General features: G+C 41.3%; 1 protein-coding gene and 1 long non-coding RNA gene across 2 annotated transcripts; both read right to left on the minus strand.

The window, feature by feature from the left end:
• Nucleotides 1-1614: 1614 nt before the first annotated feature.
• On the minus strand, nucleotides 1615-26852 carry LOC119526996. Its single transcript, XR_005215295.1, has 2 exons — nucleotides 26511-26852; nucleotides 1615-1870 (listed from the first exon to the last, which is right to left on the minus strand). It is a non-coding gene; the product is annotated as an uncharacterized LOC119526996 (long non-coding RNA).
• On the minus strand, nucleotides 11401-13759 carry LOC119526994 (dnaJ homolog subfamily A member 1-like). The gene has a single exon (XM_037826592.1). It carries the CDS (start codon nucleotides 11872-11874, stop codon nucleotides 11446-11448), a length of 429 nt encoding a protein of 142 aa, XP_037682520.1. The 5' UTR covers nucleotides 11875-13759; the 3' UTR covers nucleotides 11401-11445.
• Nucleotides 26853-27231: the final 379 nt, after the last annotated feature.

A 27231-nucleotide genomic window follows, 5' to 3' on the forward strand; every position in this document is an offset into this window, starting at 1 on the left:
TGTGGTTAGCATTGCTATATTTACCTTCATTAAAATAATGGTAATTATAATAATTATTATTGATATGCGTTCTTTGAGTTCCTTGAGTGCAGGAATTGTTCTGAGGTATGAGAGCCACATAATAGATATGTGTACAAAGAAAGAAGGAAAGAGAAAGGAAAGGAGAATAAGGGAAGAGAAGAAGAGATGGAAGGGAAAGGGCAGAGGAGGGAAATATATGGAGAACAAAGAAGGTAGCACTGCTAAATTTCTCCAGAAGTAGCAACTCCAAGTAGCCAGAGTTAGCCTGTCCATCTAGGAGGGATAGTAAAACCTTTCATTTTACAAACCAGGAACTGTAAGGGCCAGGAAAGATGCAAGAGCATGTCTAAGCTCTCACCATGTTCTGCGTTGGCGGCAGTGGGACTGGGCTGGCTCCTCACATCCCCTGCTGCTGCCTGGGTTAGCTTCCTTAGTAAATGCATTTTCCTTAGTAAATGCCCATGTAACCACATGGCTTGATGAACCCTGATTGATCCCTGCCACTAAATAGAGCTTCCTATTTCCTACCCATCTCCAGATGGAGATTGAGAACACAGGTCCCTGGAAGGAGGACACTTTAAGGAGGAGCACAGTACTGGTCTCCATTTGGTAGGGCCCAAGGTAGAGGACTCTATCCTCTACCATAACGGGAATTACTGACTCATTGCAAGATATGAGGCAGTTAAAGAAATACAGTATATGTCCTTCTTGAACATGGGTTTGGACCGAGCTGCCTAGATTACTGCCAGTGTTGGGGAAACGGGCAAACATTTGGCTGATCCAAGAGGAAAGAAGGGTGTCTGCACCTCATCTGGAGGAGTATCAGAGAGGAAACCCCACTCCTATGTTTGGGTGAATAGGGTTCCTCAGAAGTGAATGCAAATTAATAAGGAGACTTGAAGGTGGTGTTGGAAGGGGAGATGGGAATGAATATGAGGTATGAGAGCCAGGTTGGGTGCAATGATGTCTGTAATTTACTTTAAAATACTTTATCACAGGCAGTGAGATCTCATGTATGTATTCCGGATTACATTATTCCCTCGATATAATCATTCTCCTAATTGGGAAATCACGTCCTAGGGGAGAAAGCCACCATTCTAATTAGGAAGCCCATACTTCAGAGAAGGCTACTACAAGAGCATCCATGATCTTTATTTCTGATCAACAGCAGAGGCTTTGCTGATTGGCAAAGTTATTCCAGAAATGGATTTTCATTGATGAAATTAGTGACTCTTGAATCAGAATAAGGGATGCTACAAATGAGGTTTCATTAGTGAGATTAGTTATGGTAAAGATATGTGAATTGTCTAAAATATTTTAGAGTACCAGTCTGCCCTTGCTTGAACAGAGTATAAAAATCTTGGCAGTTCTGTAGCTCTTAGACATGAAATCCCATGAATTTAGACAATTCTAGTTGCTTGATGCCTATTATAAGATTAATTGAATTCTGCCCCTAGAACATTGTCATCTTTTCCTGAAATGATATGATGTTAGGAGCTATAGCAGCAATTCTTTAACTATGAAGGGACAAATGCCATCATGTTGAGTATATTCGTTATCCAACGCTGTCTAATAAATTACTGCAAAACTTAGTGGGTTAAAACAACAATAAATCATTTATTATCTCCCATGATTTTTGTGAGCCAGGAATTTGAGAGCGGTTCTGCCTTGGAGGTCTCTCATTAGGCTGCAATCACTTGTTGGCTGGAGCTGCAATTATCTAATGGCTTAACTGGGGCAGGAGGATTCGCTCCAGGATGACTTGCTCACATGGCTGTCTGTTTGGTGCTGTCTGATGGAGGGAAGCCTCATTCCTCCAATATTGTGGTTGGGTTCCAAAGGCAAGCACCTGAAAGAGAGAGAGACAGAGCCAGAAGGAAGCTGTATCCTCTATGTGAAGTAGCTGCGGAAGTCACCTATTGCCTTAATCTGTTGATTGGGGCAAGCACAATCCCCTGCCTGGATGTGGGAGGATAGACCATAGACCCCAACTTGGTGGAAGGCGCATTAGTCAGAGTGTATGAAGAGCAAATGTAATGGGAAAAATGTTTAGGTGAATACAATCTGCTACACTAAGGAAGGATGATAAAGAGAAAGTAGAAAACACCTAGGTCCTTGAAACCATCATTGGGCTACAGAAATACTCAACCTTGGAAACACTAACCTTAGGATGTCTTGTTTCATAAGATAATGCATTTTCTCCATTGTTTTATTTGGGTATTCTGTTATTGTTGCTGAAAGTATCCAAATGGATATTACTTGTTGTAGAAGCTAGATCAAAAGAACTGGGTTCAGATTCTCCCATAGCTACCTAGATTATATGACTTCAACCAAAACACTTAATTGTATTCATTTATTCAACACATATTTATCAAGTCTTCTATGTACCAACCATGTACTGTTTAAGATGCTAGGGTAAGATGCAGCAGTGAGTAAAACAGACAGAAATTCCTGTCTCCATGGAACTAATAATCTGCTACATGTTCTGTGTGTGTGTGTTTGAGGAGAGGGGATAGTGGTGTGAGGTGGCAGCAATAAGCCAATAAATAAGGAAAATATAGCATGTGGGATGGCGAGAAGTACTTTGGAGGAACATAATGCAGGGAAGGGGGATAGTGTAGCTGGGGAAGACCTCAAGCAAACAGTGACATTTGAGTAAAGACTTGAAAAGGTAAGGGAGTGAACCATGTGCAAAGGCCCTGAGGTGGTGTATATAAGGAGCATTAGGGAGGCCAGTGGGACCTAGGTGAGTTGGTGAAAGGGAGAATAATAGGAAATAAAGACAGAAAAGTTGTGGAGGTAGGGTGGGTGGGAGCAAATTGTTTAGTGATATGGGCAGCCATTTGAACTTTTGATCAGAGAGTTATTGTGATCCAACTTACATTTTAATATAATCACTGTTCCTGTTTGCTAAAGCTGCTGGAATGCAAAATAGCAGAAATGGATTGACTTTTACAATGGGGGTTTATTAGTTCACAAATTTACAGTTCTAAGGCCATGAAAATGTGCCCATTATGGCATCAACAGGACAATACCTTCTCTGAAGAAAGGCTGATGGCATTTGGGGTTCCTCTGTCACTTGGGAAGGCACACAGCCAGAGTCTACTGGGCCTCTCCTGGGTTTGGCTTCTGGTTTCCATGGCTTTCTCCAAAATGTCTCTGGGCTTCTTTGTCAGGTTTTCCCGGGAGCAAACTCTGGATTATATATCTTAGCTTCTCTCGGCTGCTTGTTTGTTTCTTTCGGGGCATTTCTGTCTGTGTGTCTGAACTCTCTTCAAAATGTCTGTACCTTTTATCCTCTCATAGAGGATGCCAGCAAAGATGATTAAGAACCACCTTGAATGGATGGGGTCACATCTCCATGGAAACAATCGAATCACAAGGTCCCACCCACAATAGGTCTGCCCCCACAAGAGTGGATTAAGAGAACATGGCCTTTTATGGGGTACATAACAGATTTAAACCAGTACAATCACTTTGTCTGCCATGTTAAGAATTGGACTGAATGGGAACAAGGGAGGAAGCAGGAAGCTATTTCAGTTACCCACATGAGATATGATGGTGAAAGGTTGGACCAGGTGGTAGCAAAGGAAGTGGTGAGAAAAGATCAGATCTGGATATGTTTTATTACAATCTGCTGACAGATTGGAAATGGAGTATGAGAGAAAAGGTGGCAAGGATGACTCCAAGGTTTTGGGCCTGAGCAACTATAAGTATGGTTTCTACTGCTGTGTGACAAACCACTCCTTAATGTAATGGCATAAACAATGGCAATACTTATTCTCACAAATCTGCAATTTTGGAATGACTTTGAGGGAACAGCTTGTCTCTTCTTCACTTGGTGCCAACTGAGGCAGCTCCAAGGTTGGGGCCTGGCATCATCTGAAAGTTTGCTTGCTCACATATGCTGATTATTGGCTGGGCCCTTAGCTGGGGCTGTGGTCCTAACAGCTACTTGTGGCCTTTCCATATGGCTGCTTGGCTTCCTCACAATAAGATGGCTGGGTTCCATGCTTCCAATGGCAAGTGGCAAGAAAGACAGAGAGAACCAGGTAGAGGCTGTATCAACTTTTGTGACCTAGCCTTGCAAATCTTATGTCATTTCTACCACATTCTATTCATCAAGGTGATTACGAAGTTCTGCCAAGATTCAAGGAGAGGAAAGAGACTCCATCTTTCGATGGGGGAGTTTCAAAAGCCCTGGAAATATGGTTGTGGAATTTACTTTAAGGAAATAAAATCTGCCACATATAGAGTGGCTATTTGTTGAAATGAAGAAACTGCAGATGAAAGTTGTGGTGGAGTGAGACCAGGAGCTCAGTTTGGAATCATTTGAAGTTTGATTTGCCCTTAGACTTTCAAATGGAGAAGTCAAGCAGGCAGGTAGATGTGTGAATTTAGAGGTCAGGGGGCATCATAAATGTGTAGTTAATATTTAAAGTCATAAAACCAGATGATATGACCAAAGAAGTGAGTGAGGTAGATAGAAAAAGGTAAGACTAAAGGGTAAGGAGTGAGTCTTAGGCATGCTAACATTGAATAGTAATAGAGCTGTGGGCAAAGAAGACTGCGAAGGAGCAGCTGAAGATATGGCATGCTATGCTGGAAGCCAGGTGAGAAAAGTGTTGAAAGAGAAGGCAGAGGACTTGGTGTCATGATGGTAAACAAACACAGCAGGTATTTGTATTCCTAACTCAGGCTGTTAGGCTCAGTCAATCCAAATTCTACTCCCCCTTCTGGATTAGAAGCTCCTGCAGGGCAGCCCTGTTAGCTTTGGTCATTTCTGGATCCTCTAAGAGACTATCATAGTGTTTCCCACATAATAGGTACTCAATTAATAAGGGTGAATAGAAATTAGTAATAAAGAGATGCCATAAAGAGATGCCATAAAGATCAATTCCTTTAAAAGAACTGTTATAAGCCTTGAGGAAATACCCAGTTTGCCTTAGACTGAATTCAAAGGGGCAAAGAACAAGAGATTTGTGGCTTTCCCTCTGTAGATTCATTTGCATGAGGCCAAAGCTTTGGTATAATTTAACTTTCAAGATGTCATCAGTGTTTTGTAACTTAATGCCTTACACAATTGAGCTCTGAAATTATGGTTGCTTTTGATCTCATTATTTTGAAATGAGATCTCATTAGTTTGAAAAATGGCTTAAAATTTCTGTCTCTCCTCTTTGGAAAACCTCTTCTTCCCATTTTCCCATGATTTGGATGCCCAGAGCAGATTTTTCTACTTGAGTAGAATACAAGAGAAGTAGTGGGATTTGCCATATTTTATTAGGCTCTTGAAGTGAGAAATTATGTTTCAGGGTCTAATTTTGCTGGGAGCAATCCATCTAGAATTCCTCCAGATTATAACGGTATTTGTACAGGCCTTCAATACTGTGTCAGTAGCAATTTGCAGAAATTCCCTGGGAGATTCAACAGCCCATGAATAGGCCAGGCAGATGAAAGGTGGGTAAAACATAGACTAAATAATAAAGCATTTGTGGAGATGGAGACAAAGCAGCACCAGGTCACCTAAGCAAGGTCATCATGTGCCCCCCTAGAGAGCTTCCTGTGAAAGAAAACAGACCATATTCGGTTTTGAAGGAGAAAATATCTTTACCTTTTGGCTTTAATAAGCAAATTTCTAAATAGTTAAATAAATTGAATTCAAGAAGAAAATGAAAAAAAAAAAAAAAAGAATTAACAAGAGTGTGGACCTCAATGGTCTTTAAAAATACTTTTATAATTTTCCATGCAACATTTTTTGTTTATTTGAGAAAAGCAAATTCGTCATCTTTTCTGGCAGCCTCAGACTGCTTGGTTTTTAATTCCTAGAGGAGTCATTTAACTCATTGAAGATTAGTTCTGCTGCCCCATCAAATGCCCACTGCCCTGCCTGGATCCAGGGAATCCCTGCTGGGAGGAGGCTGGTGAGATGCAAAGGCCTCAAGGGCATCCCCGAGAGAATGGCTCTCCGTTCAGTCCCCTTTGCAAGCTGCTGCACAGCTGTGTCCAAGATAAACTGAGAGCCTTGTGGAAAGGGCAGCTGCCCTCTCTTGCCATTAGGCCAGCCAGCTTTCCTCTGCCTGTTCCCTTGCCCTGAAATGTTGAAACTTCCCTGTCAAGACAACGTCCTGGCTTGTGCAGATGCAAAAAAGCAAGGCAGAAAGCCACTCACTTTGTTTTGCCTGGAAATGAATCTTGAAATCTCAAAGGAGCACTTAATGTCATGGGGAAGCAACATCCTCCAAATACAGCAACCCGGCCATTCTAGAGGCCAGACTGCCATTAACCTCAGCCTCCCCCAGTCGCAAAAGTGGAAAAGAGCTTTAAGGAAAAGGCCTGTGACAAAGCCCAGGCACTTTCTTTAGGACAGAGGGCCACGGACACTACCTAAGATGCTAGTTTGGAAGGAAAACTAAGACTCCACTGGAATACACTAGGAACATGATATAATTTAGCTCAGGTTTCTGCTTGTATCTGCTCCTGTGGAAGTAAGTGGTTCCTTACTGCAAACTCCTCTGTTGTTGATATACTCAGTTAAGCACTTCTTTTTTGAGACTTCCATGCAAGCATGGGGCACAACTGCAGGCAAAGCCTCAAGCCCCTGAGACCAGAGTCTATTCAGACAGATGACATGTGAAACCAAGTAGTGCATGCTGTTCCCTGGGAAAGAAGGGTTTTGTTAATCTTTGTTATCTAAATAAGCTCTTTAATGTGCCTCACAAAATATAGTCTGACTTAGAAAATTGCCCATAATAAGTGCATGTAGCCATTCTCTTGTTTTGAATATAACAAGAAGTCCATGATTTTTGCTTCACAGAAGTTCCCTACTCCCGCTACTATGGGTTGAATTGTGCCCCACCCCCCACCCCCCCAAAAAAATGGACATGCTCAAGTCCTAAGCCCCTGTCTTGTGAATGTGACCTTACTTGGAAATAGGGTCTTTGAAGATGTTATTAGCTAAGATGAGGCCAAACTGCATTAGGGTGGGTCCTAACCCAACATGACTGGTGTCCTTATTAGAAAGGGAGAGGGGACACAGACAAGGACACAGGGGAGAACACCATGCCAAGATGGAGAGAAGAAGAAGGCCACATGGAGATGGAGGCAGAGATGCACCTACAAGCCAAGGATTGCCAGCAAATGCCAGAAGATAGAAGAGTCAAAGAAGGATTCTCCCTTACAGGCTTCAGATGGATCAGGGCCCTGCTGACACCTGGATTTCAGACTTCCAGCTTCCAGAACTGTGGGAGAATTAGTTTCTATGGTTTTAAGCCATCTGGTTTGGGAACTCTGTTACTGCAGCCCAGGGAAACTAAGGTACCCACTAATGTTGAACAAATATGCCTTAAAGGGAAGCTACATTAATAACTGGGGGAGCCCCTGCTTCTCTCTTTGGCACTGGTTTGATTTGCTAGTTAGCTGGTTTCCTCCATTTGCACCCCTTTGCCCTCCTGGCTAGGAATGGATTGTTGCGAGCAGAATATCTGGCCTAGAGCAGACAACATTCTGATGGAGTCTTTCTCACTTTCAGGCTAGGATGACCAGCTTCAGTGATCATCTGTCCTGGTTTGGAACAAAGAGGTTTCAGGGCTAAAGCCAGGAAAGTCCTGGGTAAATGAGGATGAGTTGGTCATTGTATCTTAAGCTCACTGGCATCTGGGGAGCAGAAGAGGGCAGGGATTGCCAGCATGGGCTCTGGGACCCCACTTACTTGGTCTCAGAGCCTTTCTCCTTATTTAACTTGAGATGCAACCTTGGACAACTTACTTAATCTCCCTGCTCCTCGGTTTCCACATCTGGGAATTGGGAAAAATAACATCTGCATCTTAGGGATATTGTGAAGCAAAAATGAAATAATGCATATAGAGTAGTGGTTTGGAGCTGTATGTAGCCCAGAAAAACAGGTTTTTAAACTTGATCCATTCCTGTGGGTGTGAACCCGTTGTAAGCAGTACTTTTTGATGAGAGGTTCCTTCAGTTAGGGTGTGACCTGCCTCAGTCAAGATGGGTCTTAATCCTATTACTGGAGGCCTTTATAAAAGGAATGAAATTCAGACTGAGTGAGAGAAAGCCACAGAGGGAGCAGCCAGAAGTCGAATGTCAGCAGAACCTGGAAGAGGAGGGAGAGGTCAGGAGAGGCCGCCATATGCATTGCCGAGTGACAGAGAAGCCCAGGACCAAGCATCACTGGCAGCCAGCTACAGAATGCCTGTCTTCACGGAGAAAGCATTGCCTGGATGATGCATTGATTTTGGACTTTTTTCCTAACCTCAAAGCTGTGAGCCATTAAATTCCCACTGTTTAAGGCAGCCCACTGCTGAGTATTTGCTTGAGCAGCCTAGGAAACTAAACCTGTAGGTAGAGTGCCTCGTTGTGTGCTGATCACATAGGAAATGATCATAAATGGTAGCTATTATTCACATTACCATTACTATTATTTGAAGTTAAAACTGCTTCTTAGCTTTCCAGTGGTGGGATGGTGACATAGTATCAGCACAGAGCAATCAAGAAAAAGACAAATGACATAACAGTTTACGAAAGTGGGAAAGTAAAGGGTGGTGTTATTCCTTTTGGGATCTATTTTATCAAAATAGATTTTACCTTTAAAAGTTTGAGTACCAGTAAGGGCAAGTTTCTATTACCTGGAAAAATCAGGCAAATGGAAATCTTGGATAAGGGACGATACATGCGATGCACGAGGCTTTGCAGGCCTTCCCAGAACCTTTGCATCCCCACCTCCTGGAGACAGTATCAGCTGCAGACACTTGGCATTCACCATGAGACCTCCCCAGCACCGGCAGCGGGGCTCCAGGCACATGTGTTTTAGATCAATGTTAATAGATTCTGCTTTTGAGGCTCTTATTTCCTGTCTTTAGGCCTTCAAATTTCTGCTGAGTCATTTGACCTCATGGCTTGCTGAAACAGTAGTCACATGACCAAAGGCAACATTGGGGGCCCAAAGCTTGCCTGAGGGCATGTGTTTTTTTCAAAATTGATTTGGTCCATGTGGAGGGATCACACACCTCACTGAGTTAGGGAACTTAGTATGAGGCCCAAGTTTGTACAGAAAGAACTAGTGAGGAAGTCAGGCCCACATCCAAGAACTATATTATACAAGACTTTCCTGTAAACCTACAACTCCTCTAATAAAAATAAATTTTAAAAATACTCTTATAGAAACATAAACCAAGTGACCAGGAAGTGCAGAATAATTTACTGTAACTGGATAGAAACACAAAGGTTCTACACCAGCTGTGAGATTGTGGGCCAGCCTGAGTCTCCTGACATCAGCCTTCTGCATCCTCCCCTGGGTGATCTCACACTCATGTGACATCAACTGCTGCCAGTATGCCAGGGTCTCCCAAATCCATATGGCCAAGCCAGACCTCCCTCTCCCCGACTTCCTGATCCAGCCATCCATTTGGATGATTCCCAGGTCCCTAGAACTCAGCACACCCAATCCATTGGCTTACCTTTCTCTCCAAACCTGTTTGCCTTCCAAGTCCCACTTTGTGAATGGCACCATCATCGATCTATGAACCCAACCCCCAAATCTTCCCCTGTACCTCCCACATTCATTCCATCCCCAAGTCCTGCATAGTCCTCTTAAATATCCTTTTGTTTTGTTTTGTTTTGTAATCAGTATATTAAAGAGACAGTCATACATTTCAAGAATTGCTTATATGTTGAAATCCAGATTAAAGCATGTGAACATATGATGACTTTTAAACATATGATTAAAGCTTTTCATAATTTGCTATACTACCAACATTAAATTACGGTTACTTTGGCATGTAAATTAAACGGCTTAAAGTGAGCTTAAGGAACATCTTCCTATCTCATACATGCAAATTTCTCCTTCTCCATGTAAAGATCTCTTCCCCTTAACTTCAAAGTTTCCCAGCTCCTGCAATCACTACTCTGGGGCATATCATGGTCTAAAGAGAAGGGGGAAAAAATGCAACCAGGACTGATCAACATATTTAAATATTAAAAAAAAAGCATAGCAGAAAGCAATGCAATTGTAGAAGTGCATGCCCTCAAGAAGCAGCATATTATGATAAACCTTTTTAAAAAGCTACCATTTCTATTACTGATACCGCAGACTAAATTATTACTGTGCCATCTTCAAATAACTGTTGAGGCAACAGAATAAATACAGAGGCATCACAACAAATCCCACTCAATACAAATAACTGTACAGACCAACACTTCTCTACAAATTAAGTTGTTTTTTTTTTTCTGATTGCCAGTTAAATACAGTTTTAATTTCATAGCTTAACAATAAAGGATCATACACTGAAGTCAATACACATACCTAGGCATTTCACTCTAAGCTAGTCCACGGATACAGCGAAAACCGATTACAGGTATGGCCTAACAAATACTAAGGGGACTTTTCTTTTTATAAACCAATAGTTTTTATAGTTATTAAATTTCATCTCACACACTGAAGTTGTCATACATACAGGGCAAAGTGAGAGCTTTTATATTTGAGTTTATTCTTCATTTAACTTTTAAAACACTACTATAGTTTATTCGAATATTAAAACAAAAACAATAGCAAGTAGTGAGCATATTATGATTATAGTCCTTCACTTATTCACTACTACATATAAAATGCCAGTAGTGAGTGTTATTCATTGGCCCGAACTAAGAGGTTTGACACTAAACACCACCTCTGGGGTGATGTTCATCATCATCAGAAGCTTCTCCCTTGTAATGGCACTGTCTGTCTTGATTGGGATCAAAACCCACCAGTTCTACCTGATCCATTTCATCAGTTTCTTCTGTTTCTCTCCTCTCAGGTAGGAGTTTTTCCAGGAAAGACAGTTTATCAGGAGAGAGAAAGCCATTCTCAGGAAAGTTTACCTTAAATTCTGTGATTAGGTGTGATGGTTAGGTTCATGTGTCAAGTTGGCCAGGTGATGGTGCCCAGGTGTCTGGTCAAGCAAGCACTGGCCTAACCATTTCTGCAAGGACATTTGTGGCTGGTTAATAAACCAACAGGCTGGTTTATTAAATCATCAGTCAATAGGCTGCAGCTGTGACTGATGATGTCAACGAAAGGCGTGTCTTCAGCAATGAGCGAATGCAGTCAGCTGGATTTAATCCAATCAATTGAAGACTTTTAAGCCAGATAGAGAACCTTCACTTCTTCGCTAGCCAGCAAAGCATTTCCTGAGGAGTTCATCAAAATTGCCAGCTCATTCCTGAGGTGTTCATTGATCACGTTCATCGAAGTTGCCAGTTCGCTGCCTGCCCTACGGAATTTGGACTTGTGCATACCCACAGTTACATGAGATACTTTTATAAAATCTTATATTTATAGATATCTCTTGTTGATTCTGTTTCCCTAGAGAACCCTAACTAATACACCTTCCTTCCATCTAACTAATACATTAGGCAACCCTATTCATATGGCCTTTAATAAATTGTCATGCCTTCATTCAGCACACACTTGATGACTTCATGCTTGACAGTCTGACCTGGATGAGAGGTGACAACTATGGTTTGGTTGGCAAGAGTGGACATTGACTTTTGGAAGCCACACAATACTTCAACCAGCTGTATGTCCATACACATGAAAAGGTCTTCTAGTGGAGCAAAAATGGCATGATACTTCTGATCTAAAACAATGATGATATCTCCTGGCTCCAGTCCTGGCTCTTGGTCTCCTTCACCATGGAATGTTATCTTTTGGCCATCTTTCATGCCTTTGTCAATATGAACCTCTAGAATCTTCTTCTCTTGAACTATCTTCCTTCCATTGCAACTTTTACATCTCTCTTTAGGACTGATCTGTTCCCCATGGCCTTGGCACTTCATGCACAAAGACTGAATTTTCTGAACCATTCCAGTCCTATCTGATGAATTCTTATTTGCATTCCAGTACCTCTGCAATTGGGACAGCACTTTACTGCTCCTTTCTTATCACCCGGGTCTTCACATTTGTCACAAATCACATTCTTTTGCAGAGCTAGTTTTCTTGTTGCACCATTATATAAATCTTCTAAGGTTACTGAGAGCTGATGTACAACATTTGTACCTCTCCATCTCTCTGCATCCTTCCACCACCTCCAAAAAACCTAGCAAAGATGTCCGTGGGGGAGCCAAAATGCCCACCTGCTCCACCCTCTTTCACAGCCTGCTCTCCTCCTTTGTCATATAATTCTTTTGTGAGGAGAGCACTTCATAAGCTTGAGAAATCTGTTTAAACTTCTCTCCTTCATTTTGATTCTTATCAGGGTGGTATTTCAAGACTAATTAGCCTTTTTCAACTCTTCCTGGGTGGCATTGGGTTTGACCCCCAAAACATCATAGTGATTTCTTTTACCATTTTCTACAGCCAGTGAGCTGGCCAAGGCCAGTGATGGGGAGCAGGAAGGAGCATGTCGCTGTGTGCAGCTCGGGCAGCAGCTGTTCCTCCACCTTTTATCTAGTATTCTGGGAAGTTCCGCCTCTTAAATATCTTTTGAATCCATCCCTACTCCCAATCCTGGTTGCCAAAGCCCCCCAATAGAAATCTCATCATCTCTCTCCTGGACCGCCTCAATATCTTCCTGTGTTAGCCCCTCCAGTCCATCCTCCCACTGCCTGATCACTCTTTCTAAAGTGGAAGCCATGTAATGATCCTCTTACTTAGAACCCTTCAGTGACTGCGTGTTTCTCTTAGGGTAAAATCCAAACTCTTCAAAATATACTTCTCTGTGATCTGGCTCCTGAGTTTGTCTCTTGAGTCATTTCCTGCCTACCTTCCACCCCCCACTTTACACTCTACCTCAAGCCATACTCAGCTACCCATAATTTGAATGTCCTGCTCTCCTTGTCTGCCATTCCTTTGGCCTCCTTCTTTGTCTGCTCTGCCCCTACTGATCAGGACTGAGGACCACAATCTTCCTCAGGAAACCCCTCTGGTCCTGCTGAGCCACAAAGGGCTGCCTCCAGGCTCTCTGAACACATACATGGTGCTCTCCAATCATGGCACCTACTGTATTGAATCATAATAGCATGTACACTGTCTTGTCCCTCTGGGGTCTGTGAGCTCCAGAGTATAGGCAGTATGGGTTTGTCATCTTTGTCTCTCCAGGGCCTGACATGGCACCGAGCCCTTGATTAGTGCTTGTTGAATAAATGGATGGCTGAGTCCCTGTCACCTCACAGAGCAATGGTGAGAATTCAATGAAGATATGTGAAAATACCTGGCAAACTATAAAAATGCTAGGAATATTTTTGAGAGTCAAAAGATTTAGGGAGGAAATGAGCATGCTAGGCCCCTGGACCCTGGAGAGTGAAACAAGTAGGATGTTGAGCTGTGATGTCATAGGCAGTTCGGAGAGAAATGGGACAGATCTGAGTACAATATGTATGACCTGGTGTTCTGGTTTGCTAAAGCTGCCAAAATGCAAAATATCAGAAATGGACTATCTTTTACAATGGGGACTTATTAGTTCACAAATTTGCAGTTTAAAGGCTATGAAAATGTCCCAGTTACAGCATCAGTGGGATGATACCTTCTCTGAAGCAAGGCCGATTGCATCTGGGGATCCTTTGTCACATGGTAAGGCACAGGGCCAGAGTCTGCTGGGCCGTTCCTGAGGTTAGTTTCTCATTTCTGTTGCTGTCTCCAAAATGTCTCTGGGCTTCTGTCTTAGCTTTTTTCTCTCAGCTCCTATGTGGCTGTGCCAGTTTGGATGCATATGTCCCCCAAAACACCATTATCTTTGATGCAGTTTTGTGGGGGCTGACATATTTGTGTTGATTGGGTTGGAATCTTTGATTGAATGTTTCTATGGAGATGTGATTCAATCAACTGGGTGAGACCTTTGATTGGATAATTTCCATGGAGGTGTTACCCTGCCCCTTCAGGGTGTGTCTTAACTGAATCACTGGAGTCCTATAAAAATGTTCACAGACAGGAGGTGACACAGCCAAGAGGGACGCTTTGAAGAACACACAGGAGCTGAGAGAGGAGCTGGAACACAACCTGGGATCAGCAGACGCCAGCCATGTGCCTTCCCAGCTAACAGATGTTTTCTGGATGCCACTGGCTTTCCTTCAGTGAAGGTATATTTGTTGACACCATAGCTTGGACACTTTTATGGCCTTCAGACTGTAACTTTGTAACCAAATAAATCCCCTTTATAAAAGCCAATCCATTTCTGGTATTTTGCTTTCCGGCAGCATTAGCAAACTGAAACAGTGTCCTTGCTCATTTCTCTCAGGGCATTTCTCTCCAAGCATCTGGGGAGTCCTCTCTTAGCTTCTCTGGAGCAAACTCTGAATTTCATCTCTTAGGTTCTCTCCTGGTTCTGGTTTCAATGGCTATCTCCAAAATGTCTCTGGGCATTTTCTCTCTAAGTGTCCAGTCTGTGTTGGGCTCTTAAGGACTCCAGTAAACTAATTAAGATGCCACTCAAATGGGTGGGGTTACATCTCCATGGGAATAATTTAGTCAAAAGGTCTCACCCACAGTTTGGTGGGTCACATCTCCATGGAAACAACCTAATCAAAAGGTCCCACCCTCAATAGGTCTGCTCCCACAAAATTGGATTAGAAAAACATGGCCTTTTATGGGGTGCATAATAGATTCAAACCGACACACCTGGGAGTATTAGTGAAGGGAAATGAGCATCTTAAGAAATCACTTTCAACCACATGTGTTCTTGGGGTTAGTTCTTGTATGATTCTGGCTTGTTCATTTAGCACAAGTGATCATCCAGTGAGGCAATCAGTCAATGAGCCAACACATAGATTGAAGCCAGAGCTTCCTTATATTTATACAACTCTTTATTTTAAGTGGAAAATGCAGATTTTTTGGACATCAAACTCTTAATCTTCATTAAAGATGTAGACTAGATTTTGATGGCACTTGATTTTGTTGGTACTTTGCCCATGTTCTCCCTGCCAATGATGCCGCTTCCCTATGAAGAAAGGCAGAGATAGAAAGAGAGAAAGAGAGAGGGGAGGAAGGGGAGAGAGAGGGAAAGGGAGAGGAAGAGGGAGAGAGAGAGAGAGAGATGATAGCAAATGGAGGAAAAGTACTGCCTTATTTTGAGGGGTCCTGCACAATACCCACTCCTCTACTTCTCCAACACCCATACTCCCCACCTCCCAGAGAAGTCTAGCAAAGCTGAATTGGAGCATGCAGTTAAGGCTAGAAGCTGAAGTGGGGCCTTCTATATAGTGATGAAAAGACTCCTGCCATCTCACGTAACAAAAGCTGAATCTTTGGGATATTGTAAAAACTGAACCCTTGATTATCTCCATAGTCCAATCACATTAGCAACAACATCTGCCTTGTGGAAGAATATGAAAGATGTGGATAAGAAGGAGGGTTTCCTTCTCCTAACAGTCCCCACCCTCCATATCTGGGAAGGTTGTTAGATGGTGCATTAATTAATTAACTAACCACAGGTGCTTATTCAATACCTACTGTGTGCAAAGTCCTTTGGCTTTGGGGGTTGTAAAAAAGGTAAAAGTACAGGGTCTTTGCCCTGCTGCAGTCCATGGTTTCATTGGGATTTATCTGTCTAGGTCTCATTCCTTAAGTCTTCTTTGGTAGCATTTGTATTTGTGACAATATGGCTTAAGATAAAATTGTGGCCTACCAAGAGTTTTGCAAAAAGGGATCCCTCACCCTTTCTTAACAGTCACTCCCTCCTGCTCTGCCTTCTCCCTCCTAAATTCAGAAGTTTGTGGATGTATGAGGTAAAGGGGGAGAAGAGTCATCCTCAGCTCCTGCCACACAGGCTGTCTGCCACAAATAGACTCATGTCCCATGTGGTCTCAGCCAGACTGAGAGGGAGGATGTGGGCCCTGAATTTTCCAGCAGTGCCTGGCTTTGCTGCATGAGTGTATCAAAGTTCCTTGTCTTACTTAAAATAGAACTAAGAGGCACATACATGACTTCAAATTTTCTCAGCATTATCGTGATTTTTATGTCAATGGTCAATTTTAAGAAAGCATTTGGTGCATTTCTCCAAATAAAGAGCTTGGTCCAAAGGGTGCTCAAGATGTTGAAATAAGCTACCTTGAGGATGATTCTCAGAGCTTCAGGAGTGGTGATAGTTCAGTTTATATAAACCAAGGGTGGAAGAGCCATGGATTGTTTACAAAGTGGGTGTTGGTCCCCGTCTCTGATCACCAGCTGCAGGACTGGAGCTACCCACAGGGTTTCTCATCTCATATGTCATGTTGGGGAGTGGAGTGTAAAACTGGAGTTCCAGTCTGACATGTAGCAGGGGATATAATGGCCCAGCAGTGGTGGCTCCCACCACAAGTTCCACATGGGGCGACTCTGAGAGTCGAGAAATATGTGGGAGAGTTCAGATAGTAGACAAGAAGGAAAGCTGACTTAAGGAGAGACTATCACAGTGTAATGCATCCCTTCCTCTCTGTCCTTAATTTCTTAAAGACATAAAGAAGGAGGGGCAGGAGGAAAAATTAGAGAAAGGAGAACATGGAGTTCTTTTAACTGACAGCTCTCTTTTTATTATGTGTTAATAATAAATAAAGAATTATGAATTACTATTCACAAGGATTAAGATCTCACAAGTGGCATATCTTTGCAACCTAACATGGACCATGCAAAGAGCTGGAAGTAAAATATCTGCTGGATTTCAATGACATCTAGAGCCATTCATCTTATAAATGGTCCAAAGAAGAAGAAATTTAAATGGCCAACCACATATAAGAGATACTCAACCTTGCTAGAAGTGACATAAAGGCAAATTAAAGATTTTATATATATTTGCCTCCTAGACATAGTTTAAACAATTCAATGGTGCTGCTTGGTTGTCTAATTCAGAAAGTGAAGTGGGCCCACGTATTTCCTTCCCTCCCGCTCAGTGGCCTATTGAAATGGCAGTGAAGACATACAAAAGGGAGTAAATCCACAATGGTACAGAGTGCAGTAGGTGGGACGTCAGCAGAATTTTTGATAACTTTCTGTATGGCAGAAAACAGGTGAGAGTGAATTTCTAAATAAACCAGACTAGGATGCAGTATGTGAGGTATTGGAAGATTGGTGCAATAGGGAGGGAGCCATCTTCCTGAGAGAGGAAGCCATCTTCACTGGAGATAAAACCAGCTTCCTGGGGGCTCCTAAAGAGGCACCAAGCTCTGAGCTGATAGAAAGGGAAAGTAGGAATGGAAAGTAAGTCAACAATCACTATGACTATTGGAAGGGCCATCTGGAGCAGCTGAGCTGGTTGCCTACCCTCACGCCCAACACCTCCCTCTTGGTCACCCTCAGAGATGAGTCACATCTGTTTTCTAAGGGAATTCATCTACCTCAGAGGTCTAGGGCTCCTTGAGGGAGGATGAAACCTTCCTTGTTTTGGACCAGGGGAGAGGGCACGTAGGGGAATGGGGAGTAGTCCATCTGTCTGCTTTCTACCCCTGTAACCTGAATGAGCAGAGCCAGTCCATGTCCTTCCCTATCTTTACTTGTAAACATGAATGGTTCAGCAAGGGCACCAGAGTTCTTGGAAATTAAACAATTCAACAGAAAGGCTGGAAGACAAAGTTGGGGAAATGTTTGAATGTAGAGCAGAAAGAGTTGGAAAATATGAGAAAAAAGTCAAAGGATACGTAGAATCAATCCAGAAATTACAACATTCATCTAATGGAAATTCTAGATAGAAAAAAGAACACATGAGGAGAGAAAACTATCAAAGTAAAGACAAGTGTTTTCAAACTGGAAGGACCCACTGAGGACTGAGCAAAAAGAATAAAAAAGGACACATACAAGTAATGATAAAATTTAGAACATGAAATATAAAGAGAAGATTCTCAAAGATAAGAGTATGAAAAGGAATGAGAATTAACTTGGACTTGGAATTCTTGTCAGTAATTTTGGATGTCAGAAGAGTAAGTCACTGGAGCAATGCCTTTGTAGGACCAAGCGAATGTGATTTTCCATCTAGAATTATCAACCCAACCAAACTATTTACCAAGTATCAGGGCAAATGCAGACATCCATTACCACACTACTCAATTCTTCAGAAAATAGTATTTATGCAATTATAACACTATAAAAACTAATGATTTTCAATTTGTAAAATTAATCTATAGTTAAAACAAAGACTCAAAAGTTTATTTACCTTTTCTGAAAGATTACTTGTGAGTGTTCTCCAGTAAGATGGAAAAGGAATCCAAGAAAGAGAAAGTCATAGGATCCAAGAAACATAGAACTAAAGGGTGCAATTAGAAGAAAAAAAAAGGCTGGCAACTGTGATATATACCTATTAGATAATCAGACAAAACTAGGCCATTCAAAAATGATATGCTTAAGAAATTAAATGATCTTAAAGATGTGGTAGATAGGATATATGTTTCTGTTGTCAATTTTTTTTTTTTTAAAAAAAAGCAAGTTGAAACCACAGAAAAAAAACAAAAACAAATACAAAAATCAGAGGTAAATCCTAATCCAAATAAGAAAGAACACATATTAAGGCATAGTTTTGAGGAACTGATTAGGTTAAGAAAATTAATTTGATTATGGCTTTTGAACTTTTTTTTTGAGTGACCCAGGAATATTTTGTCCTACTTGATTCTTCAGGAAATAATTTTTATATATTTATAGGATTATAAAAAATGCCTATTGTTTTTTTTCTGTTTTATTCATTTTTCATTTTTCTTTTTTAAACTACCAAATTAATATGCATTGCTTTATAATTAGAAAACAATATTTATTGAGAAAAAAAATTCAGCCCCATTTCTGATTCCTAGAACAAAACCAGAATAAAATCAAACTAAAAATAGTGGCTTCCATTTAAGGAAAGGAAAAGAGCCTCTTTCTTGTAATGAAGAGTTTTCCAATAATAAAGTTGTCTTCATCCTTTAAGAAGCAGAATTTTGAGAGGGGCTAATTTCATATTTGTGAGAAATTCAGAACTCCTTAAAATATTAGTTTATGAAATAAAACCTTTTTTTTTTAAATGCTACCAGATGAGAAGAAATAAATTTTAAATGGAGGTTACCACAGAAACAAGTACAATATGTTCAAATAAGTTTAAAAATATATCTAAATTTTCAGAATGAAATAAAATATGTTCCATGGGGATAAAATTTTGTTGTTTTAGGAGCTGGGGACAAGTTTCTTTAGAGGAGATAAAAAGACACCCCTTTTTAAAAATCAAAACATCTTTTTTAAAAAAATTCAATTTTATTGAGATTGTTCACATACCATACAGTCATCCAAAGTGTACAATCAATTGCCCATGGCACCATCATACAGCTGTGCATCCATTATTCCAGAAAAGAAATAAAAACAAAAAAGAAGGCTCAAATCCTCCCACAACCCTAACTATCCCTCCTCCATTATTGACTTACAGTATTGGTATAGTACATTTGTTACTGTTGATGAAAGAATGTTAAAATATGACTGTAGTACATAGTTTGCAAAACGTATATTTTTCCCTATATACCCCTCTATTATTAAGTTCTACTTAAAGTGTCATACATTTGTTCTAGTTCATGAAAAAGATTTCTAATGTTTGTACTGTTAATTATGGACATTGTCCACTACAAGATTCACTGTTTTATGCATTCCCATATTTTAACCTCCAACTTTCCTTCTGGTGACATATGTGCCTCTAAGCTCCCCCTTTCCACCACATTTGCACACCATTCAGCACTGTTATTCTCACAATAAAGTGCTACCGTCACCTCTGTCCATTTCCAAACTCTTAAGCTCAACCTAGTTAAACATTCTGTTCATAATAAGCAACTGCTCCCCATTCTTTATCCTGGTAACCTGTATTTCATGTCTATGAGTTTACATATTATAACTAGTTCATATCAGTGAGACCATACAATATTTGTCCTTTTGTGTCTGACTTATTTCACTCAATATAGTGCCCTCAAGGTTTCTTCATCAACCTGTTTTTTTTTTTTTTTTGTTTGTTTGTTAAGACGTTTTTGTTCACCCAACATACATTCCATCCTATGTAAACAATCAATGGTTCCCTGTATAATCATGTATTTATGCATTCACCACCATCATCACCACTATCTATATAAGGACATTTCCATTTCTTCTACAAAGAAAGAGGAAGATTCAAGGAAGGTAGAAAGACAAAAGAAAAAGGAAAAGAAAAAAATGACAGCTAAATAGCAACAAAAGGAAAGGTAGAATAAAGTAGAGTACAATAAAAGAGTCAGACAGCATCACCAATGCCAAGAGTCCCATACCCCTCCCTTATATCCCCCTCTCATAGGCACTTAGCTTTGGTATATTGCCTTCGTTACATTAAAGAAAGCATAATACAATGTTTCTGTTAACTATAGTCTGTAGTTTGCATTGATTGTATTTTTTCCCTGATACCACCCTATTTTTAACACCTTGCAAGGTTGACATCCATTTGTTCTCCCTCATGTAAAAACATATTTGTACATTTTATCACAATTGTTGAGCACTCCAAGTTTCACTGAGTTATACAGTCCCAGTCTTTATCTTTCCTCATTCCTTCTGGTGTCCCACATGCCCCTAACCTTCCTCTTTCAACCACATTCATAGTTATCTTTGTTCAGTGTACCACACTGCTGTGTTACCATCACCCAAAATTGTGTTTCAAACCTCTCACTCCTGTCTCTTCCTATCTGTCTGTAATGCTCCCTTTAGTATTTCCTGTAGAGCAGGTATCTTGTTCACAAACTCTGTCATTGTCTGTTTGTCAGAGAATGTTTTAAACTCTCCCTCATATTTGAAGGACAGTTTTGCTGGATAAGGATTCTTGATTGGTGGTTTTTCTCTTTCAGTATCTTAAATATATCACACCACTTCCTTCTTGCCTCCTTGGTTTCTGCTGAAAAATCTGCACATAGTCTTTTCAAGCTTCCTTTGTATGTTATGGATCACTTTTCTCTCGCTGCTTTCAGGATTTTCTTGTTTTTGACATTTGGTGGAGGTCTATTCAGATCTATTCTGTTTGGGGTATGCTGTGCTTCTTGGATCTGTAATTTTATGTCTTTCATAAGAGATGGGAAATTTTCATTGATTATTTCCTTTATTATTGCTTCTGCCCCTTTTCCCTTCTCTTCTCCTTCTGGGACACCCATGACATGTACATTCATGCGCTTCATGTTGTCATTCAATTCCCTGAGATGTTACTCATATTTTTCCATTTTTTTCCTATCTGTTCTTTTGTGTGTAGGATTTCAGGTGTCTTGTTCTCCAGTTCCTGAGTGTTTTCTTCTGCCTCTTGAATTCTGCTGTTGTATGTCTCCATTGTGTTTTTCATCTCTTGTGTTGTGCCTTTCGTTTCCATAGATTCTGCCAGTAGTTTTTTCAAACTTTTGATTTCTGCCTTATGTTCACCCAGTGTTTTCTTTATATCCTTCATCTCTTTTGCCATATCTTCCCTGAACTCATTGACTTGGTTTTTTATGATTTAGCATATTTCTTTGAAAATCTTTAATTTATTGTTTCATTAAAGTGAAACAATATCTCAACTCTATCTTGATTGAGGTGTAAGTTTGTTCCTTTCACTAGGCCATATCTTCATTTTTCCTAATGTAATTTGTAGTTTTCTGTTGTATAGGCATCTGGTTTCCTTGGTTACCCCAATCAGATTTTCCCAGGCCAGAATGGGCTCAGATCTTAGAAGGGGGCAATATTCAGTATCAAATTTCTCTGAGGATGTGTCTTAGAAGATTGACAGATTTTCCTGTGAGGTCTCTAGCCACTGTGCTTTTCCTAACCTGCACAGCAGGTGGTGCCTATCAGCCTGTTGCTTCCCACTGGTGTAAGGAGGTGTGACCCCTTATTTCTTAGCTTAGTTTGTTTCTGTTTTGACTGTTTTCCCCCAGACTCTGTGGTCTGAGTTCCGAGGGCAGGCTGGCACTAGAGCTGGGACACACCTCCTTCCTTTTTGGGAAGATAAACCCCTAGGGAGTTATCTCCTGCATTTGAATAGCTCCTTTGACTCTCTAACTCTGTAACTCCACCCCTGTCTGGGTCAGAGTGCTGTGAATTGAAAATGGTCGCTGAGGTTGAGAGAGAGTAAAAGGGAAAGAAACCCCCCTTTCAGTCCACAGCCCCCCAGTTTCGCCCTTCAGTCAGATAGAGCACCTGGTCTTCTGGGCTCCCTCTCCTGGGGCACTGGTATCCTTCAACTCTCCAAGGTCAGTCTCTAAAAGCCTCCATATTTTTCCTTTTCTTTTTAGTTAATTTTTTTTCTGTCAGCCCCACCTCCGCTCTGCTGGGAGTGACCTTAGGGTACTTTGCTGCTTGTTAGGGTTTTGTGTTTGTAGTTTGTATTCAGCAGTCCACTTTTGCTAATTAAAACCCCAGTTGGAGCTAGGCTGAGCTATATTCACTGGCTCCAAGAATGCTGCTTTCTCCCACAGTGAGGTCCTGCAGTTCAACCTGCCATGGGGAGAGGGGGCTCCTGGTGCAGGATTACAGATTTTATGCTGCAATCTCAACCATTCCACCCAACCCAGGTTGCTGTACGATGTGTAGACAGTCACAATTGTCCCCCAGCAGTTGTTCCAGATTATGTACTAGTTATTCCTGGTTGTTTATTAGTTGCTCTAGGGGACTAACTAAATCTCACACCTCTCTATGCTGCCATCTTGCCCCTCCACCGGGAAATCAAAACATTCTGATGGGCTGATCTGGAAGTACATTATGTCAACAACTAGGGAGGACTGGCAGGGAGGTAGAATTAAGTTGCTCGGCACAGTGAGCAGAGAAGTTTGGTTTTACTGAAACTGCCCACAAAAAGAGGAAAAGGAACTCAGGAAAGGAGGGATGAGAAACCCATAGCACAGAGGGCATGGCTACTGAGATTCTGATGCTAGGAAGTATTAATCAAAGGATGTTCATGAATTTGGAAGCTGAATGTTTCAGGCCATGCAGTTATCTACTATAATATCACTATGCTGACATAATCCAATACCCTCAAACTTAATTTTATCCTACAAATTTATTATAAACTAGGCTTAAATTGATGGCATTTTAGAGAAAAGAAATGAGGCTGATGTTCAGCAGGCTGACAAGATGCTGGAAAGGAAACATATGCACATGAGGCAAAGTGCAAGGCCAAAAATTGCCAGAAATTTCCAGTCTTCTTCATTCCTCTGTGTGGATCAGAATTCCTGCTGGGATAATTTTCCATCTCCCTTAAGGAGTTTTTAAGAAAAATTCTCAGTGCAGATCTGCTTGTGATAAATTCTTTCAGGTGCTTATATGTTTAAAAAAGTTATTTTGCCTTAATTTCTTAAAGATATTTTTGCTGGATATCGAATGATAGGTTGACAGTTTTTTCTTTCAGTCCTTTAAACAATGTTGCTCCATTCCCTTCACACTTGCATCGTTTCTGATGAGATATTTGCCATCAACATTACCTTCACTCCTCTGTACGTAATGGGCCTTTTTCTTGGACTGTTTAGACGATTTTCTATTTATCCCTGGTTTTGAACAATTTGATTATTACGTGCCTTTGTGGAGTTTCTTTCATGTTCCTTGGGCCTGGGGTTCATTCAGCTTGTTGTATCTGAGGGTTTTTAGTTTTCATCAAATTTCAAAAACTTTCAGCCATTATTTATTCAAAATTTTTTTGTCCTTGCCTCTCTCCTCTCATTTGGAGACTGTTTTAGTAAGTTTAATCTAGGTTATGCAGCAGGAAAACACAATCCCCAAAATCTCAGTGACTCATCAAAACAGAAGTTTATTTTTTGGTCCTGTGAAGTCCACTGTGGGTCTGGGTGACTCTCCAGAGCCTATCCTTCATGCCTAGGCCCAGCATTCTAGGCTACTTTGATTCTGTGGTCTCTCGATAATCTCTCCACCAGCTGACTCCTCCTCATAACCCTCAGGACTCAGCCTAGATGTTAGCTCCTCCTGGAAACATCTCCCAGCCTCTTAATCAGGCTCAGGGGCCTGTGTTCCAATGGCTTCCTTGGCCCATCTCTATTAGGTACTTTCCCAGTCATGCTTGCCTGTTGATCTCATTCTCTCCTCTGGATTGCCTACTGGTTTTTCATCTTTAGAATCAATCTTTACACAAAGCATGAAAGACTTCCCTTTGGTTTCAGAATAGAATGTAATTATTGCAAACTCAGTCCATATAAAAGGAGTGGTAGTGATGGCAGAAGTCAGGAGGCTAGCGAAGTAAGAGGAAAGGGTGGAAGGAAAAGACTGGAGTGATAGTTTCCTTTACACATAGTGAGAATTAAAGTGGAATACAGACTAAAATTATGAAGTTGATAAGAGACAGAGGCGGAGGGAGGGTAAGTTAGCAAAAAGTATCATACAGCAGAAGTCAATAAATATGGTCAAAAGTTGACAAATCAAGAAATAGATGTATGAGCATATTACTTAGTATTTTGTGGCAACACTGGAAGAATTAAAACCAGAAATGGTTAAAGTTGGCTGCTAGGGACAGTGAAACAGGGTAAGAAGAGGGACAAGGAAATTTTTCAGGTTCTGCACTATCTACATGTATTTTTTAACATGTGTAGGTATTACTCTTAAAATAAAAAGGGAAATAATAATAATAATAGCAAGTGGTATTGGTAAAGAAAACAGACCCTCTCATATTCTGTTTTCAAGAGTGAAAGCTGAATTATTCCAAACTTCCAAAGGGCAATTTCGTAATATAAAAAGACCGAGCCCATCTCTCTAATAATAATATTGTATAGATTTACACACCACTTGGATGATATTGAGTAGCAGTTGTCAAACCAACCAAAAAGGAGTCAGAAGGATATTTAAAGGCTTCCTTCATTGCACAAGCACATGGACATGCACACATACATGCCCACGTCCCACCACGAGTCTCACATATTGACTCATAAAGACGGAAACATCAGCCACTTAGGTTCTTAGAGTTCTCCTCTCAGCTTTTATTCTTTATCATGATCCTTACATGGACGGTTGTCTGGTGGTTTCTTCATCCTTGCATGACTCATGCTGGTTTACTTTTGTGGAAGCTTTTCCCTCCTGCCAGAAGTCTGAGGCTAACCACAGCATTCTAAAGCCCCTCTGTGCTGGCCAGACACCCAGAGGCACACCCTTCAGCTCATTTGTCCTCTCCTTGTGGTCACTCAGAAGAGGCCCTGTCTGTGTTCCAAACGTGGTCAGCCTATCAGAGAGGCAGCCCACTGGCCTGACATGCTCACCCGCCCTGTGTCATCGCTGATGTTATGAGAAGAGAACATTGCCTTTGGATGGCCTTCACAGTGGCTGTCCAACTTGACTTGAATAGGGAAGCCAGATTCTCCCCATGATTTGGTGATGTGACTCCTGGGAAATGCCTATGGTCTAACCACATTTTTGTTGTGCATTATACATAACACATAATTACCCACAACAGCAATCTCCATTTGAGATGAGAAAACTAATGCCCAGTGATGTTTAGTCAATTGTCCATGATCATTCAGACAGAAAACAGTAAAGTAGGTATTAAGATTCAGATCTTCTGATTCCTAATCTTGTGTTTTTCACTCTTGTCTGTCAGATGTCATTTAGGACTTCTCTTAGTGTGTTAGTTGTTGCGATTAGACAAGAATCTCTTCCCTCTGCTTCAGGGTTTCATAGAAATCTTTGTCCTGGATGTTGATAGCCAGCATCTTGCTTTGTTGGGTTTTGTGTGTATGTGTGTGTGTGTGTGTGTGTGTGTGTGTGTTGTTGTTGTTGTTTTGTTTTGTTTTACTTTTGGTAGCCTTAGGACTTTACCACTTATCAACTGTGTTTTAGGGCAACTTCACATAACTCTGAGCCTCAGTTTCCTAATCTTTAAGATAGAGGAAAAAAAATACTTCTCTCACCATTTATTAGGAAACATACATGGGAAGTATTCACTGGTAAAAGAGTATGATGTATGCAGGTGTATTTAACCTACTCTCCAATGTTTAGAAAATAGATATGTAGATTTTAGTATAGAGAGATCTAGATAGATGATAGATAGATGATAGATAGATAGATAGATAGATAGAATGATATAGCAAATGTGGCCAAATGTTAAAATGTGCTAAACCTGGGTATAGGGTAGACTGGAGTTCTCTGTGTCATTTTTGTATAAATTGTGCAACTTTTTTGTAAGCTTGAAAGTATTTCAAAATAGAAAGTTAAAAATAAAAGGGAAGAAAAGACCTGGCCCAATAGAAATACAAAGACTGCTGGTTTCAAATGCATCACTGGGTTGCTCTGGAGGTCTATAACTACATTGGGATACACGCCCCCAGAGTAATCTGACTTAGAGTAGGAGGAGCAGGAAACAGAAATCTCTGTGGTTGGGCTAAGTCCCTTCAGTGTAACCAAGGTTCCCTTTCCTCTCCTTGCAGTTGAGGGTGAGGAATTCTCCATTTAGGGAGATGGTCTTGGATGAGTGGGATGAGCTGCCTAACAACAGGAGGTAAATAGGGGGGAAGGCACAAGACGCCTGCTACCCCAGGATTCAAATTCCTCCAGTCAGCCCTTTCCCTCCTCACTTCCTCCCCCAAATCTGAATGGAAATATGAAGCCACAATTCACTCACAGTTATTCATTCTGATGACAAACAAGAAGCCGATCCCAATGAAATATTCCGCAGCTGTTGGCTTCCACTTCCCAGGAGATGTGCTTTTTCTCCATCTCGACTTGCTTAAATGTCTCTGAGTGGGCGAATTCAGGCAGCGCTGGCTCCCCGTGGAGGAGGGAGGCCAAGCAGGGCTTGGCCTGGTGGCTGAAGCAGAAGGCATAAATCACTCCGTTGTCCTTTCAAACAGGGGTACTGGGACCCGTGCCAGTGACACAAAGTACTCATTTTCTACTCAGACTGGGGCTTTGTCCTGAAGGAAAGAAGGAAGAGGTAAACACAGAACCTGATATGCCGGTGCCCTGTGGGATCACGAAATGAGGAAGTCGTCACGGCCACTCCTCCTTCCCCTCTCCACTTCCTTCCCCAGGAGGCTGCCCTGCCCCCCTCCCCCACCCCATCACCACCACATTGGCCATATTGATTGGTTGACTGGACCAGAGTCAACACCTGACCCAGGCTGGGCCAAGCAGGCCCTCTCCTGGGACTAGAAGTTCTTCATCCTGGCTTCACAGTGAAATTGCCCAGGGAATTTTGAAAACAAACAAACAAAAACGATGCCCAGGCCTTCTTCCCAGATTCTGCTTTTAATTGGTCCAGGTTGGGGCTGAACTGTCTGTCTATGCTGGAGCTTGCTCTGGAGAGCCTCCTAGTCCGATTAGGAGTGGTATAAGTGCACAGA

Source organism: Choloepus didactylus, chromosome 2, assembly GCF_015220235.1.
Source record: "Choloepus didactylus isolate mChoDid1 chromosome 2, mChoDid1.pri, whole genome shotgun sequence".
Lineage (NCBI taxonomy): Eukaryota > Metazoa > Chordata > Mammalia > Pilosa > Megalonychidae > Choloepus > Choloepus didactylus.